Below are 17,677 nucleotides of genomic sequence, written 5' to 3' on the forward strand. Positions count from 1 at the left end.
ATATGATGTTGCTTGCCCTAAATAAAAAATAAATAAATGGGATTAAACCATCTTTGCATAAATTATTGATACAGCTAATACTTAAAAAAATTACATCAATAATCTACGAAGAGGTTGTTTAGCTCATTTTGAGATAAGTTAAAACATCTTTGCAGTATGAACTGATGAAAATGGTTATATTTGAAAATTTGAATATACATATATTCATGGCAGGTTTTGCTTAGAGACAGTGCATTTGTCTGCTGAAAAAGTTATATATTGATTACTTAATAATTAATAATAATAACAATATCTGGGATTTGATGACATAGACCTTCCAAAATCAGGATTTGTAGTTGAATGAATAGCTTAGTCCAAGAGGAGTAAACATTGCTGCACTCATTGAGAAGCACAAATAATGCAATTCACTTGGCCTAAAATTGATTTACATAACACACAAACAAAGAAACACCCACAGACCAACAAATAAACCAATTAGGATTTCCCCATTAGGCCAGAACTCTCGCTGTCACTGGATGCATTATGTTCTCTCTACTGTCTACACAAACTGTTCGAATACTTATTTTATTCAACAAATGTCTGAAAGGTTCCACCAACTGGGACAACCTTCATGTGCAACACTGCCAATTCCAATATGTTAGTTTCCACATTGGAAATAAGTGTGAGACAAGACACCCCTTTGGAGTTCCACGTGATCATTGACCAATACAACGTGTTAATCTCAAAAATAAACTAATATGGAAAACCACTTCTTCTTAATCTACCATTACGGTGCTTGTATGTTTCTTAAACCCTATCGTGGCACACGCACAGGATGACCCTAATGGGGAGGAGATCAAGATCATTTCATCAAATTGTAAGGAACCTAAGCACATGTCATGTTTCTGATCTAATCTCATTAGTTTGATTAATGGATTTTTCTTGTCATGTTTCAAACACAAATGATTCTTTTTATTCCTCTCATAAATTCATAAGTATCTACTCGGGATTATGGTTTTTAATCAAATTGTCAGATGACATGGCTTTAAGTGCTGTCTGTAATTTCCAAGAAAGTTTCTTTGGTCAACCAGTGAAGTAATGCTCAAATTCAGCCAACAGACTCCTTTTATTACTTTTTCTTCCAATGAATATTTATATAATAAATACTAAACTTTCTTTTTCATATACATGTAAAAAAGTTAATAAGAATAATGTTAGATCCATAGCATCTATGCAACTCTTTGTAAATAGCAGAAGAAATTCTTCACGACTCTGATGCTAATAGTCATATTAAGTATAACTATAACGATGTGGCGATTACTTAATCGCCAAAGTTGTCGGGGCATATCATTCATTGGATGCACCATTAACTGACATGAATAATGGCTCAGAACAAGACAATATTGAAACTTTTGGTATGTATCTCAAACACCTAGGCCAATAATTAATAAAAGGGTAACCTATGAATTAAGAATTTTGCTCCAATTTGAGTCGTTTATCATATCCGTTGTAAGTCACGTGAAGTTTTCAGTATTTATTATGTTGAACAGGATCCCAAGGACAGTAACCAAACTTTTTTGGAAAAGGCAACCACTGGAACGATGCACTGAAGCCACCCTGCTTTTGATCTTCGATCTACTCGTCAATATTGACAACTATATATATATATATATAGTACAACACCATGCGTATGTAATGCTGTTAATTGCATTGTTCCTTCCTCGATACATGCAACGTTATATAGAATTCTCTCGTAGAACTTATATTCTTAAAAAAATCAGAATATATAAGTTTAATATGACGTATTATGTGATGATCCGTATATTTATTGCGTGCAAATAGGGTCTATGCCTTTTAGAAATTTGTTTGATGAGGAAGTTTAATTTCTGCAATAGTTCGTGATACGGTTGCCCTCATAGTTCGAATCTTCAATTGAGAATCTTCTATTAAATTGATAAGAAAATTTTCTGATCAATGAAGGAATTTGAAAGTCAACTCTTCGAAAATTAAAATCTTAGATACCTAATGTGTTTCTTTTCTGTGAGGTTGAAAGGGAGCATAAATGCTAGCTCATTCAGAAGTCCCCAACTCCAACGTATAGAAAAATGCTGAATGTGTAAGTTTAAAGATTGAATTTCATATCCACGAAAGAAGAAAAAATACGAGCGAGTTGCTACACTGATATTAGTGTCACCAAAAACAACATAAAAATATTGATCTCGTAGGTTGTAATCTCTTGCTTTCCTACCTAACTAAAAGATTTTTCCATTAACAAATAGAGAGAATTCAGAGTGGGCTAAGAAATTTGGAAGAATTCAAACCCAAACTTTCTTATGAACCATAAATAATTAATATATATAGCATTCTACTATATACTATATATAATTTCTCTTTCCCTCTCTAACATCTAAAATCAAATATCTTCTACATTTCCCTTCATCCACCCCGCTTGAGCGTGATCGACCTTGGGTTAACGTAGTACGTACAGTTACAGCATCACACTTCTTTTCTATTCCTTCTGCCTCCCAAGATAGATTAGAGTCCAAGCAGCACGTAGTAGAGTATGGTTATGGGCAATGCAACCAGCATTCCAAATATAACCCTGCACAATTTGCAATCTCTCTTTAATTTATAATCATCTGCATCTAATAAATTTTCTTTACAACTTTGTGAACCAACCTTACATTCAAAATTTTAAAAGGGAAAAGTTATTAAAAGATTAAACATTTATCAGATCAGGAATATAGAAGTCATTAATTAAACCAAATAAGAAACATACGAGAGTGGAGAAAGAAAGAAAAAAAAGACACTTACGCAGTGCTAAGTATATCTGCGTGGAGATTGTATTCTTTGGCAAACACAAAGGGAACGATACCTTGGGGAAGGGCAGCCTGCAATACATAGGCCATATCATAAACAACTAAGAATTAATAACAATAACTCTATAGACTTTGATTATAATAGATAGTTAATTAAAGAAGGTTTCATTTCACCTGGACAATTGCAATATGCAAAAGAACTCCACGGAGTCCAATGCCTATGGAGGTTGCAGCAATAACAGCTGGACCTGTCAAGAACCTTACAGCCATAGAAAATGCTGCCACAGATTTTCCACAGGCAATGATCTTGGGTTGTAATGCCATGAACAGACCTGATTACAATTAAGTGAATTATATTACAAAATTTCCCATACACGTATATATGACAGTGTTGACAGAAAGGAGAAAAATAAATAAATAAAGGGAACAAGTACCTAGACTGAACATGGCCATTCCAAGACCAGCATCAGACAGTATTGAGATGGAACCTTTTACAATAGTTGGCATTTCAATGTGCCACCTGCATGCATGCACATAAGCAAATTAAAGGATTAGTAAGTGACAGCAACGGCGAAAAGTAAACATTTTTCTTCACTTTGAAATTCATGTATACCTAAATGATATGAGAGACCATGCGAGTCCCAAAAGACTAGAGTAGGTATTAGGATTTCTTATGAGTTTTCTCCAGACCATGATGAGGATGAGTCTTGTCATGACACTTGCAGGTGGCATCTGTTGGTTTTTGTTTGCATTGCCTTCCAAATCCACCTTCTTCTGGCTGGTGTATGGAGATCCACTTGTGGGATATTTGGCTCCCTCATCCATTTCAAGCTCCTTCTCTCCGCTCCCTCTACGACCAGGACTCATGTTCTCAATCAATTCTTGAACAGCTGCATGCAAAATCGCACATTTAAAATCGATGGCAATGCCTCTGTAACAAAGTCCATCGGATTGCAAATTAACCCTACTTTTTGACATAAATTTTAAAAAGAATGCATAGGCAACTATAATTCAATGCATTACATCTAAGTAAAAGACGAGGAACAAAAAAGAAGAGGACTTTGAGTGCTTGAGATATTTTGATATATGATTTTGGGGTTACCTTTGGAAGCAACAGTTTCGTGTGGAACAGCCTTAGAAGGATCAACAGTCCCAAAGTCGGTAGAGGCAGCTCTATTAACTGCATGCCTCAAATTTCCCTCGGAAACTGGTGATGCACTTGAACTCCAAACAAACATGTGTAACTCCTTGTTAGGTGCAGCAGCGGCAGTATCTTTCTTTTTTGGGCCACCAGCGCTTGTAGACCCTGAAAACATTGGATTAGGAGGTGGGTAAGAAGAAACCAAACCTCCATTAAACAACTCTCCACTCATGCTCCTCCCGCCTCTCTTTTTCTGCATCTTCAACATCTCCTCTTCAAAGTTAGAAGTCCTTGGTGTTGGCCCCTTGGAAGATTGCAGCGAGTAAACATCACCAATACCACTGTTACTCTGGAAACTGTTTGTGTAGCCATGCTTTGGACTCGGTGCCTTGCTTGCAAACATGGCATAAAAGTCTGTTTGATTGAAACTTGAAGCTCTTGGGGTTGGTTCTCTTGATGACTGAACGGAATAGATCTCAACCCCAGTGAGATTAGATGCTCTAGGAGTCATAGAAGTTAAATGGGATTTGTTGAAGGAAGATATCATGGAAGAAGCTGCTGATCTCTTAACCACCACATGGAGCTTTCCATCTTCTCCTATCTCAGCATCAGTTTGCAGTGCCTCCCTACCATTGAGTGAGACAACATCTGAGTCAACCCTGAAGGAGGTGATGGAGCCTGCAGTCTCAGGGAACTGTTCCGTTATGAGGAGTTTGGCACCTCTATATTCAAACAAGAACAACATGAGAGTGTACCATATGACACTTTGCAACACCACAATTTGAACCATGAGGCTCCCTGAAAAGTCCCCATACATGGCCTTCAATAGAGGGATCCCCATGACAAGGGTGTTTGGAAGAGTGGAAAGAGAGAACAGGGTGATGGTCCAGTCTAGGCTGCCATGTTTTGTGAAGGTGTTCCATAGAAAGAGAGCACCCAGAATGACAACTTTTTGAAGACAATCAGCTGCTATGAAGTGGTAGTTCATAGCATAAGGGTCATTGGAGGAGATGAAGTGGAAACTAAGCAGTGGAACTGCGAACACGGCGACAAAGCGGTTTATACCTGAACACTGATCAGGTGTGAAAATTTTCCACCACCGAACTGAACCATATGCTAATATCATAGCCACGTACAGGGGCACAATAGCCGCGAAAACATCATAAATATCCTTAACGGTTATCATGGTTAACGCAGGGTTGTAGCTAGGTCAATCTAGACAAAAAGAGAGTTATGAGAGGTTTTGTAGGGTAGCGTTTAAGCTGGAAAACAAGGAAACATGACTGAAATTAAGGACCTCTCACCAGAAACAAGGCCAATAGGCTTAAACCCATTAGTAGTCCTCTCTTATAGACATGTCTAGGTTGCTATTTTTTTCAAAAAAAGTGCCATCTAGATCAATAATTAATTAGATGCGATTTCTTCTATGATTTCTGAAAGTGACATAAGACAACATAATCCCATTTTACCGTCTACTATAATAATATATATTAATTTTATATTAAATATAATTAAAGTAATAATATATTGAGTTGTAAAATAAAAGTAATTTCTTTGGATGGTATCAACCTATCGTTACTCTATTTCTTTGAAAGATTAAATCTTTTAAAATATATTTTCGATCTCTACTACAAGAAAATCATGAATTGATTTACAAAGATTAAATCTTTTAAAATATATTTTCTATCACTACAAGAAAATTATTTAGAGACAAAAAATAATTAACCTGGTCTATAATTTAATCATTATAGCAATTAATTATATTTTATTTCTAAAAATTTCTATTTCAGGAATTTTTTGTAGTGTATAAACATTTAGTCTTCCTTAAATACATATAATTAATACTATATTATTCAAAGTTATTTCAAAATATCACATGCTAAATATGTAAAGTTAGTTTTCATGTAAAAGAAAGAAAGAAATATATTGAATTAAAAATATTATTTGCATTCAAATATTTTGTTCCCTTTTGTGTAAAGAGAAAATTATAAAAACAAAAACACTCGATTAACTTGTTTTTATGTGAAAATCGTATAAAAAAAACTTTATTATACTTTTATAAAGTTTTTTCTCGACATTTTATTCTGTGAAGATTGAAAGATAAAACTTATATAAACCTAAAATTTAATGTTTACCTAAATGAAAAAAAAATAAAAATATTTTGACAACCTTTAGTTATTTCCTATAATAATTACTTCACAACTCGTTACAATGATATAATAATAATATGAATAGACTATTTTAAAATATTATATTATTATAATAAAGTTATTAAGTAGTGATTATATAAAATAAGAGTTGTGAAAATACCATTATTCAGAAGTATCGTCAGCAGTTGCAACAACACTTTAAATCTTCATAAATAAATAAAAAGATGACCTGGTTAATTAAAGAAAGTAGAGCGATAATTAAAAAAAAAAGGTGAAGTGGGTTAAATGTAGTGAGAATGAAAGGGTTTTGGATTTGGTATGAAGTATTTCTTTATAAGCCTATCTCGGCGCCATTGTAGTCGTTGATGCACATGTGAGTTAGGCCACATTCAGTGATCTGCGGTAGCAGCAAAGATCTTTGAGCGAGAGTGTTATTTTTTTAATGGTATAGTGGGATGTGTAGAAGATTCACACATAAATGAGCTTATTCCATTTTGGATATTACAGAGAACCCAACGGTTCAATCACTCTGTACTGCCTAAACAAAACAAGTACAAACCATGTGCTCAACATTCATGCCTTCTCTCCCATTCTAATTAATTCTTAGGGTTTCTCTAATTTTTATATGTCATACTGTGAGTCTGAATGACTTCACCACTTAATTTTTCTTTATTTCACTAATGAATGTAGCAATTCATCCAAGACCAAAGTTCTAATCATCCTTCGCAGGTTGGGTTTTTTAGTCTGAGTATATTTTATTTTTATTACAAATGATTTTTCATGGTTAATACCAGTTGTAGTTTTACCATTAGTCCGCAATACTTCCATTGCCTTGTTTCTTTAATTGTCTCATTTCTAGTTATTATTGCACGGACAGGATAACATCAAACTTCATCTCAACAATTCACTTCTCCACACACTCTTTCTTTGGTTATTTGTGATGTTTTCCCTTCTTTTTTTCCCAACTTTTTTTTTTTCAGTGAATCTCTTCTTATAAAGATATTTCGATACTTAAGTAAATTTTGTATATTAAAACAAAATATTAGTGAGAAAATTTATCAAAATGGTACAATTCACTTTAAAAATTACACAAATGAAAAAATCAGAAAAAATTACAGAAATAGACATTTCTAAGTCAAAGTTGTCAATGGTGTAAGAATTTGACAACTTCAGTTTAAATAAATTGTGAAGAAATCGGACACTTGATTGACAGCTTCGGTGTATTTTATCTAAATTAAAATTGTTAATTCGGTTGTCAAGTTCGGTTGAATTATTTTTAAATAATTAATATTTTTAAAATTTAAAAATGTATATAATAATAATTTAAAAATTGTTTAAAATTACATGAAGTGAATAAGAATGTTGTGAAAATTTGTATTTTATAGATAAATAATATTAAAAAATTAAAACTAAATTTTGTTTTGACAAAAAAACAATGTTCCCTTAAATTAAGTTTGATTAAAAATAGGTTGTGTAATAAATATAAAATATTTAGTACTTTTTAAATATTGTTAAAATTAAATAATTTTGTTATTTTAAAAAATTTGAAATTATGTTTGTAAAGTAGTGTTTATAGTTGATACAATTATAAATGAAAGGGGTAGCATTTAAACAATATTTATAAAATGATAAATAAGTACAATTTATACATGATTAGAAAATAGGAATGTAGGAAAAGTTGTCATTTATGAGAAGTTGTGCCACGAGGTGGTCTTCTTCGTTGTCTTCGACGTTGTCCTTGTGGTTATTGTTCGATTGGAACGGTAGGAGGAGTCGGAGGTAGAATGTCATCGTAAGTGTCTTCAACTTCATTGTGCTCACTCTGATTTCCGAACACCTGTGAAGGCATTGTTGGTCGATAATACTGCATGGATGACATTGGATTGTAGGCATATGAGGGTCATGGTAACACTGAGTCAGGTGAACACCTGGCGGACGAAAAGATTGTTGTTGAAACAATTCAACTTGAGAAGAAGACCCGACATGATGTTGATAGTGAGGTTATGTAGTCTCTTGTGGCATATCATACTGTTTTGAAAATATGTGTTAATTTTAGATGAGTCAATGAAAAATAATAAATAATTTTTTAATTGAACGTCATCAAATGATGACTGTATAAGCAAGATGTAGCGGATAGTATGGTTGATGTACCATTGCATATATGTTGACTTGTCATGCAAATGACCATTTCCGTTAAACTAATTTCACTGAATTAGACGATTATTATGATGGTCATTCCACATAACTATCCATGCGACATGATATTGTGGCTAGTATCGATCAGTCTGTCCTCTCATATCCTTTCTGTAAATTTGACTTTGTCTAGTTGCCACAACATGTGAGTGTAGCTAAAACAAAGCATGTTTAAACAACAATTATACGATAACACTACAAAAAAATCATGAAATAGAAATCAATTTTTAGAGACCAAAATAATTAGTTGCAATAGTAACTAAATTAGAGACCATTTTAGAAACTAAAAAAAATTGGTTTCTAAATTAGTTTCTATTATTGTTAAATAGTTTCTAAATTTGGTAGCAAAAACCTTGGTTGCTAATTAGATACCAATTTAGAAACTATTTAACAATAATAATAGAAACTAATTTAGAAATCAATTTTTTTTTTAGTTTCTAAAATGGTCTCTGATTTAGTTACTATTGCAACTAATTATTTTGGTTTCTAAAAAATGGTTTCTATTTCATGATTTTTTTTGTAGTGTAAGTGAAGCAAGTGGACAAAAAAAAATATTCATATATAATATAATATAAAATATTAATAAGTAATAATATAAAATAAAAATATTCATTTATATATATAATGTAAAAATACGACTAAGACCAAAAAAAATATTTATATATAGTAATATAATATAAAAATATTCATATATAATATCATAGCAAAATATTCAAAAAAAAATTATTCATGTATAATATAATATAAAATATTCATAAATAATATAAAAATATAAAGTTATTTATGTATAATGTAACGTAAAAATACTATATGAAAAAAAATATTGATATGTAGTAATATAATATAAAAATATTCATATATAATATCATAGTAAAATATTTATAAGATTAAAAACATATAATAAAAAATATTTATAACATCTTAAAAAGTTATTCATAGATAATACAATATAGAACATTCATAACTAAAAGAAAAATATAAAAATATTTATATAATATTGTCCGAGAAAATATCACTACAAGAAAATCATGAAATAAAAACCAATTTTACAGACTAAATTTTTTTTTTTGTTTCTAAATTAGTTTCGATTATTGTTAAATGATTTCTAAATTGGTATCTAATTAACAAACAAGATTTTTGCTACCAAATTTAGAATCTAAATCATTGATAGTTAAAACCTTAGTAGCTAATTAGATACCAATTTAGAAACTATTTAACAATACTATAAACTAATTTAGAAAACAAATTTTTTTAGTTTCTAAAATAATTTCTAATTTAGTCACTATAACAACTAATTATTTTTTGTTTATAAAATTGATTTCTATTCTATGATTTTCTTTGTAGTGCATATTGAAATATAGTAATATAATATAAAAATATTCATATATAGTATCATAGTAAAATATTTATAAGATTAAAAGAAGTATAATAGAAAAATATTTATAACATCTTAAAAAATCTTAAAAAGTTATTCATACATAATACAATATAGAATATTCATAAGTATTTATAGAAAAATATTCATAATATTTTTAAAGAATATTCATATATAAAATTATATTAATATGTAAAGAGAGAAATTATTTTTTCAAGTAAACTAACACACCTAAGTACTTCAAAAAATTGACAAAGCTAAAGAAACATGAAGCTCGACATGGTTGAATGTTAGGGGAGTAGGGATCTATTAAATAGGAATTGTGAATATGTGACAACCTCCACCCACACTAATGAATATTAAGTTTGAATTTAAACTTAATTGGCAGATAATCTTTGAGCATTGTTATTATTGTACCCATATGACCAAAGTAAAAATTATCGTAGTCATGTGAGGAAAAAATTATGAGCAAAGTGACAATTAGTGTAGACTAGGCATATGATATGAGAAATAAAGTATTTATTGTGAGGAAATAAAGAGAGTGCACGCGGTTTGAATGAAAATTGTCAATGGTGTTTCAAACTTTTTTATTTGGTTTAGAGTCTTGGATGAGATGTCTTTCGAGAGATCGAGATTAGTAAATTTAACTTACATTTTAAAAAAATATTTTTTTTTCAATCCAACTTAACTCAAACAAATACAAATGATAAATTGTTTTGCTCATGAGTTTTAACATAATATCACACATAAAAAAAACATGTAGTTATTATATTATCTATTATCTTATTACTATCGTTCGCTTGTGTCTCATCGATTCTATAAATTTTTTCAATATGAAATATTAGATGTGAAGAAAATGTGTTCACAATCTTATTTTTGTGTGGTGATAAAGATCTCATTGTGGAAACTAATGAGGCAAAACTGTTGCATATACTTTCACAATAGAGCAGAGTTGAAAGATTCTATTAGCAGGAGGGTGTGTAGCTTTCTCAATGGCTTTTGATGTCTTACTTCACCGTTTCATAAAGGTTTATATGCTTGTCAGCAATGGATCCTTCATTTTTGCCCAGAAATTCTTGTGCTACTGTTGGTTTTATGATAGTAGGCTCCATAGTATATTGGATACTGTATTCTAAAAGAATGTTGGTAGATTTCTTTTCACCATATTCAATTCACTAACTCACTAACTAGGATTAAGACGTTATTTAGTTAATTAATTGATTAGAAACATTAAATTTATCCTAAATTTATACCTTTTCAAAATCACTTCCAATATATTTTTATTTATTTTTCAAATATTTTCATTAGTTTTAGCTTTTAATCTTTTTCATATTTTTATTTTAAAACTCAACTTGTTTTGTTATTAAGATATTTTTTTCTTTACATTTATTATGCAAGCGAACAGTCAAAATAAAATTTAAAAGCACTCTTTATTAAAAAAAAGAAATTAACATTCTAAAGAGTCTAAAAGAATCGTTGAAAAAAACATAATCATTTTTTTCGTATACCATTCTACACCCAAAACCACTAGAAATGGCATATCCCTAATTGAATTTTTTTCCCCTATAACTATAGAATGTGTATATGCTTGATTGCTTTATTTTGTGTGAAAAAGATCATTTATAGTCAAAACTTTACTTAATTTTTGTCTAAAGATACCATTTTTTTAATCATCAAATTGTGCCTTGAGCTTAATAAGCTTAGACCTGCACTCAATCACTAAGGTACGTGAAATAATCAAAAAGCCGTTTATAGTTTTTTAGAATATATTTCTAATTTTTTTTATAATTTTTTTGCCGGAATATATTTTTTGTATTATATAATTGTTTTTTCATGATGTAATTTTAGTTCTTTAATTCTATTTCGAAATTTCATTTTCAGAACACAAAAATTTATTTCAAAATTTTCTTTTTTAGAATATATTTTTGAAATTCTAAATTTTCAATTCCAAAGTAAAATATAATTTTAAAATCTCAAAAATTAATTGAATAGAAATCTAAAATCATCTATAAAATGATCTAAAATCATTGGGTACAGCAATCTATTTGCTTAAGTTTAAAGTATGGCAAATTCTTCCTGCACCATATCAATTTTAACCTCCACCATATCAATTTTTTAAATTTCCAAAACTACCCTCCTGCACCATATCAATTTTAACTTCCACCACATCAATTTTTTAAATTTCCAAAACTACCCTCCTGCACCATATAAATTTTAACCTTCACCATATCAATTTTTTAAATTTTCAAAACTACCCTTATTCCAAATTAAAAAATCCAAAATAATAATTATAATTGAGAAATAGAAAAATACATGCTGGACAAAAAATTATGAACACAAAACTAAGAATACATTCTGGATAAAAAATTTCAGAATTCAAAAATATATTCCGAAAATTGAAATCCAAAATATTTCAAATAAAAGTTTCAAAAATAATTTTTCTATTTTTGTGTAAGGTTATTTTCGTCATTTAGGAGGGATATTTTTGTCATTTTCTAGAGTGATTGGGTGCATGCTGAAATTGATATGGTGGAGGGAGAAATTACCTTAAAGTATTGGTTCAGACCCATAATGAATTGGGCTGAAATTGAGAAATTTGGGAGTGAAGATCAAGTTTGCTCGGTCCTTCTTTAACCACTTAATCCATGGGTTAATGGACGAGTGTGCAAGCCCAACAATAAAATAAAAAATTATTGGGTAATAAAAGAAAAACTATTGAAGAACTAGAAAATTATTTTTTACAAAAACTTAGAAACATCTAATATAAAATTGATAGAAATATAATAATAATAATAATAAACATGAATTAATAAAACAGTAAAGTTAAATTATCTTTTAAGTAAAACATCCAAAAACTAATATCTCCATTTGTATAGGTTTGATTAACTTTGTAGTTTTTATAAAATAAAAATGTTTTTGGTTTTTTTCTTTATTTTCTGTCTACAGTTTCTTCTCTTAATTTGTTATATATTTGGTCTTTATTGTAATTTCATTCATTAAATTTAACAGCGGTGAAATCATGATAATGCTATTACATGTGACATTAATAAAACTGTTAAATCAATAATGTTAAGAAGGTGCAAATAATATTTGACATAATGTTTTAAAATAGTTAATTGATCCACCCACGTATTAATAATCCGTAATCAAAACTCCTAAATGGATTAAGTTAAATAAGATGTGTTATGGTGGATTACCACTTTAACTAGCCCTATTTTGTAAGTTTACACCTTTATATAATAAACTAATTATAGGGAATATTTGATAAAAGTGAAATTTGTAGTTTAGTTTTTTATTAACAACAGTGAAATTCGTATAACACTTTCTATTAGGAGGTACCATCATTCAAATTAATGTAATTTCTGAAAAGATAGTTGTTAACCATTGACTGACTGTGAGGTGCAGCCATTGTTAACCTCCGTGTTCTGCTTTTTTCTTTCTGACCTAATTCTGAATATGAATCTTATGGCGCTTTGAATACTCTTCCCACGTCTTCAGATTTTCGTTGAAACTATAAATTCTACCTGGGCATTATAGTAATTTACTCTTCCTTTATTTAATGTTTTTCGAGAACATCAAAATTAATTAATTTTAGGAAAGTGAACTTGAAAATATACATAAGTTTCGTTAAAACATCATTAATATGTAGGAATATAAAACATTTTTATTTTACCTTACTTTTGTTCTCTATGATAAAAGGTGTGTATATATATTCTTAGGAAAGTTACTTTCTCCTAACAACCTAGTTTAATAGCATGTTTTATAACCCAATTACCATCATTTTATAAATTTTATTATTTCGCATACTTTTTTATTATATTTTCAATTTTTCTGTATTTTTTTATCTATTAAATATGCAACAACAAACCGGCATGTTATATTTTAATACATAAATTTACGTCATATTTTTCTATTTCCAAAAATATTACATTTAACATGTCGTTATACATTAACACATGAGTAAAAAGTAAAAAAGTAAAAAATAAAATATGATACTAAAATAGAGGGAAAAAACTTCTATGGTAAATTTGGCAAATATATTTTACATGAAATTAAACCTAGAAACTTTTTTCTATCTGCGCTTCATTTTTATATATTTATTTGTTCACATACTTTTCATAAAATATTTTATAGATTATTAAATATGAATTAAATATATTAATGGAAATAGTATTTTGAGAGATGACTTTTTTTAAGAAAGTGATTGATTAGAATATAGTGTTGTGTTTTAAAATAAAGTCTCCCAATAAACTGATTTATTTGAAATGTTGTATCGTAGGTCAACCACCGTACGATGAAGCCATAAATGAGGGTCCATGTTAACTAACCCATGAATTGAGGAAAGCAGAAAGCTCTAGTTTTGTCCAGGGTTGCAAGAAATGATGAAGAAAGAAAACATTGCAGAAAAACGTTGAACACAACATTGTTGGTTATATTAAAACAATGATCGTAAATGTCAACCAAAGTTTAATGAAGTTTTGTACGTTGGGCTTCAACTCCTCACCAGCGTCACAGACTCTGGCTATTCTATTAGATGCCATCTTGTTGACCAAAAAACAAAAGTTAGATGCCATCTCCCACCTCTCAATTATTCCTCTTTTCTTTAATAGAATGGAGATAGTGTACATGTGCTCCTAAAAGCATATTAGTTATTAGCATATAATAGAAATATTATCATAGAATAAATTCCTATTAAATATCAACTATCCAGATCAAATCAAATGCCTATTACTTTCTACGGTGTTAATTTGCATATTTTAAAACCATCAAGAATAAAATATTTCTATTATATTCCCCTATGAGTTGAATTAGAGTGACAAAGAGATTCGGACATGATTTTTTTAGGGTAAACACCATGATAATGTTTATTTTCATGGGTGTTGTGGCTGACCAAAGTAGGCATTGACCTAACACAAGGAATCAAGTTGAGTAATCTTTGTTACTTTTTTTTTTCTCCTTTATTGAAACTGCACGCATTACTTTTTTCATCGTATTGGGAATCCACGCTAAACTTCAAAATTAAAGTTCATTTAGTTGCGATCACCATAGAGAGATGGTCAACCATTGACAAAAAGACAAAAATGGAAAAGCTAAAGGGCGAAACTTCCGAGGAGATCCATATCATTTTATACTATATTTTATTACTGGAATGCACTCGGTGCTATACGTATACGCTAACTAATTAATGCCAAAGTCTCTGCAAGTCAACAACAAAATACCCTCTTCACTTTTCAAGGAACAATCTTCATTCTCGATAAACCTCAAAAGCCAAATTCAGAAACTTATCAAACATAACTTATTTATTGTCCTTCTCATCTCAAATTTCTAATAATAATAATAAAAACGAAGTGGTCGATAATAAACATTTTCAATATTAATTGAGTACAGTAAGTGCATGAATGCGCTTGAAAATGACAAGACTCTACGTAATATAGTGTGGTCTTTCCATAAATTAATGGTATGCTAACAAAGAGAGAAACAGAACAAAAGAAGATAATATCTCTTCATTGTCTTCCCCCGTAGTTTCAACTTTGGAATTGATATGAATGTGTAAGTATGAAGGAAGGGAAATGAATTAATGAAGAGGAGTGTGTGGGTTGGCGGTGATGATTTATTTTGCATTTGAATTTAAATTTTGTATGGTAAAGATTGAATTGTTGAGTTGGGTTGGGAACTTCCCTGGGGCTTCCAACCAAGAAAGAAGTGGTGAGTGGTGGGACACACCACCAAGTCCTCCTTTGAAGCTTTACAGTAAGTAAACATTGTGTTTTGTCGCGGCACACCTTTTTTTGTATTGATAATGAATAATGGTATTGGTGGAATAAAAAACTTATTTCTAAACAACATTATTCTACCCATTACTTCAATTTGCATGCAAAAGCAAAGTCCAACCAATATCCACGCTTCCATTGACGAAACTTAGTTGACTTTCTCATCCACCCTCTCTTTTATAACCAACCCCTTTCCCCTTCTCCTCTCTCCCATCAAAACCAAACCAACACCAAACCAACACCAAACTCTCCAACCCTCCATGCCACTAGATCTTGAAGCCCTTCCCAAGATTAGGATGGAAGAACAAACAGCCATTGAAGAAGCAGCTTCCGCTGGGTTGAAAAGTATGGAGCATCTCATTCGTGTCCTTTCCTCTCAAATCCCTTCTTCTTCTTCCGCCGCCTCCTCTTCTTCCACACACCACCGCCGTCTTAATCTCAACCACCTTGACTGCACGGAAATCACCGACTTCACTGTCTCCAAGTTCAAACAAGTCATCAACTTGTTGAATCGCACCGGTCACGCTCGCTTTCGTCGCGCACCTTCCCATCCCTCTCCCTCCCCCTCTCTTCCTTCTCCACCGCAACCTCACACTCAAAAACCCGCTCTTCATTTTGCAAACCCTAAGGTCAAGTCTATTCCCAATCCCAACCCTTCTTCCACGGATTTCTCGGTCTCTCAATACTCCAAGACCAAAGACACCACCTTTACCATATCCCCTCCCATCTCCACCACCACCTCCTCCTTCATGTCCTCCATCACGGCCGACGGAAGCGTCTCCGACGGCAAGATCGGCCCCGCCATCCTCTCCTCCGGGAAGCCTCCTCTCTCCTCATCCCACCGCAAAAGGTGTCACGACGCCACCCTCTCCGCCGGGAAAGCCTCATCCTCCGCCAACTGTCATTGCTCCAAGAGAAGGTAAAATTCATTTCACACCCATTTTAATAAATTTCAAACTAAACAATAAAATTAATGATTTTGTTTTTGCCTTTCATCAGGAAATCCCGTCTGAAACGAATGATTCGAGTGCCGGCGGTGAGTTCGAAGATCGCCGATATCCCTGTGGACGAGTACTCCTGGAGAAAGTATGGTCAAAAACCCATCAAGGGATCACCCTACCCACGGTATTTTTTTTTACTCCTACCCTTCTGTAATATTGTTGAATCCGTCAAAGTCAAACATCAATCTCCACCCCTTTCAACTTTGGAACCCTCGAATGATATAATTATTTTATTTTTAACATTTGTCGGAGATTAATTATTCTTTTTTGTAATGGCAGAGGGTACTACAAGTGCAGTAGCGTGCGAGGGTGTCCGGCGAGGAAGCACGTGGAGCGGGCCCAGGATGACCCCAACATGCTCATCGTTACCTACGAGGGAGAGCACCGTCATCCGCAGCCGCGTCTGCCGGAAACCGCCGCCACCGCTGCAGTTGCTTTCGGTGCTCAGGCTGTTTAAGCGAGTGGTAGATCGGAAACTTAGAAACCGAAACCGACAGTGATGAGTGATAGCCGCTGTTTGCAATTAACCGAGGAAGTTGTAACGGTGGTGTAACAGTGGGGAAAAAGAAAGGAAGTTCTTGCAAGCAAGGCAAAGTAAAGAAAAGAAGCAAAGTCAACTTTTGCTTTGTTGGTTGTGACCTTTGTGGACCAGAAGAGTCCTCCTCTAGCAGAGGATAAGCACTTTTTTGTAAATTTGACAAAAATTTATAAATTATACTTGTTTTTTTTTATCTTTTGAATTGAATTAATTGACACACTGAATGCATTGGAGCAATGAAAAAATGATTCTTAATATTTATAAAAGTAGAAATAGTTTTTGGTTGGATTTAAAAGGTAGGATTATATTGTTGGGGAGGTGTGAGATATAATGTAATGAAATCCAAGTTGAAAGAAAAGTATAGATTCGATTGGGTTGAAAAGGAGGGTTGAGAGTGAAAGAAAAAGTCAAAGGTGAAGTGAGAAATGGAGAATCTCTGTAACTTGTCTATGGAGTATGCTGCCAGTGGGTCCCACTCCACCAGATTCCAATATTTGGGTTGCATTGTAAAATCAACACACTCTGTCTTCTGCTTTCACACATTTCAAGATATATATATTATTCAAATATAACAAAACAAATATCACCGATAAATATGCTTTTTTCTTCTTGCCATTTTTTTAAAAATTTTCTTTTTTTATTTAGTTTCATTCTTTAATAAATTGTGTCAATTTTATTTTCTTAACAATTTCTTTCGGTAATTTCCTTAC

The 17,677-nt window shown here is 31.6% G+C and overlaps 2 protein-coding genes across 2 annotated transcripts; one reads left to right on the forward strand and one right to left on the reverse strand.

The window, feature by feature from the left end:
• Window positions 1-2,094: 2,094 nt before the first annotated feature.
• LOC137807280 (auxin efflux carrier component 2) lies at window positions 2,095-5,385 on the reverse strand. Its single transcript, XM_068607841.1, has 6 exons — window positions 3,901-5,385; window positions 3,412-3,688; window positions 3,233-3,318; window positions 2,973-3,130; window positions 2,794-2,870; window positions 2,095-2,581 (listed from the first exon to the last, which is right to left on the reverse strand). The coding sequence occupies exons 1-6, from the start codon at window positions 5,123-5,125 to the stop codon at window positions 2,515-2,517; spliced, it is 1,890 nt and encodes a 629-aa protein (XP_068463942.1). The 5' UTR covers window positions 5,126-5,385; the 3' UTR covers window positions 2,095-2,514.
• A 10,144-nt stretch (window positions 5,386-15,529) lies between these two features.
• On the forward strand, window positions 15,530-17,160 carry LOC137807281 (probable WRKY transcription factor 17). Its single transcript, XM_068607842.1, has 3 exons — window positions 15,530-16,347; window positions 16,428-16,553; window positions 16,709-17,160. Exons 1-3 carry the CDS (start codon window positions 15,689-15,691, stop codon window positions 16,884-16,886), a joined length of 963 nt encoding a protein of 320 aa, XP_068463943.1. The 5' UTR covers window positions 15,530-15,688; the 3' UTR covers window positions 16,887-17,160.
• The last annotated feature ends 517 nt before the right edge of the window (window positions 17,161-17,677 follow it).

Source organism: Phaseolus vulgaris, chromosome 3, assembly GCF_000499845.2.
Source record: "Phaseolus vulgaris cultivar G19833 chromosome 3, P. vulgaris v2.0, whole genome shotgun sequence".
NCBI lineage: Eukaryota > Viridiplantae > Streptophyta > Magnoliopsida > Fabales > Fabaceae > Phaseolus > Phaseolus vulgaris.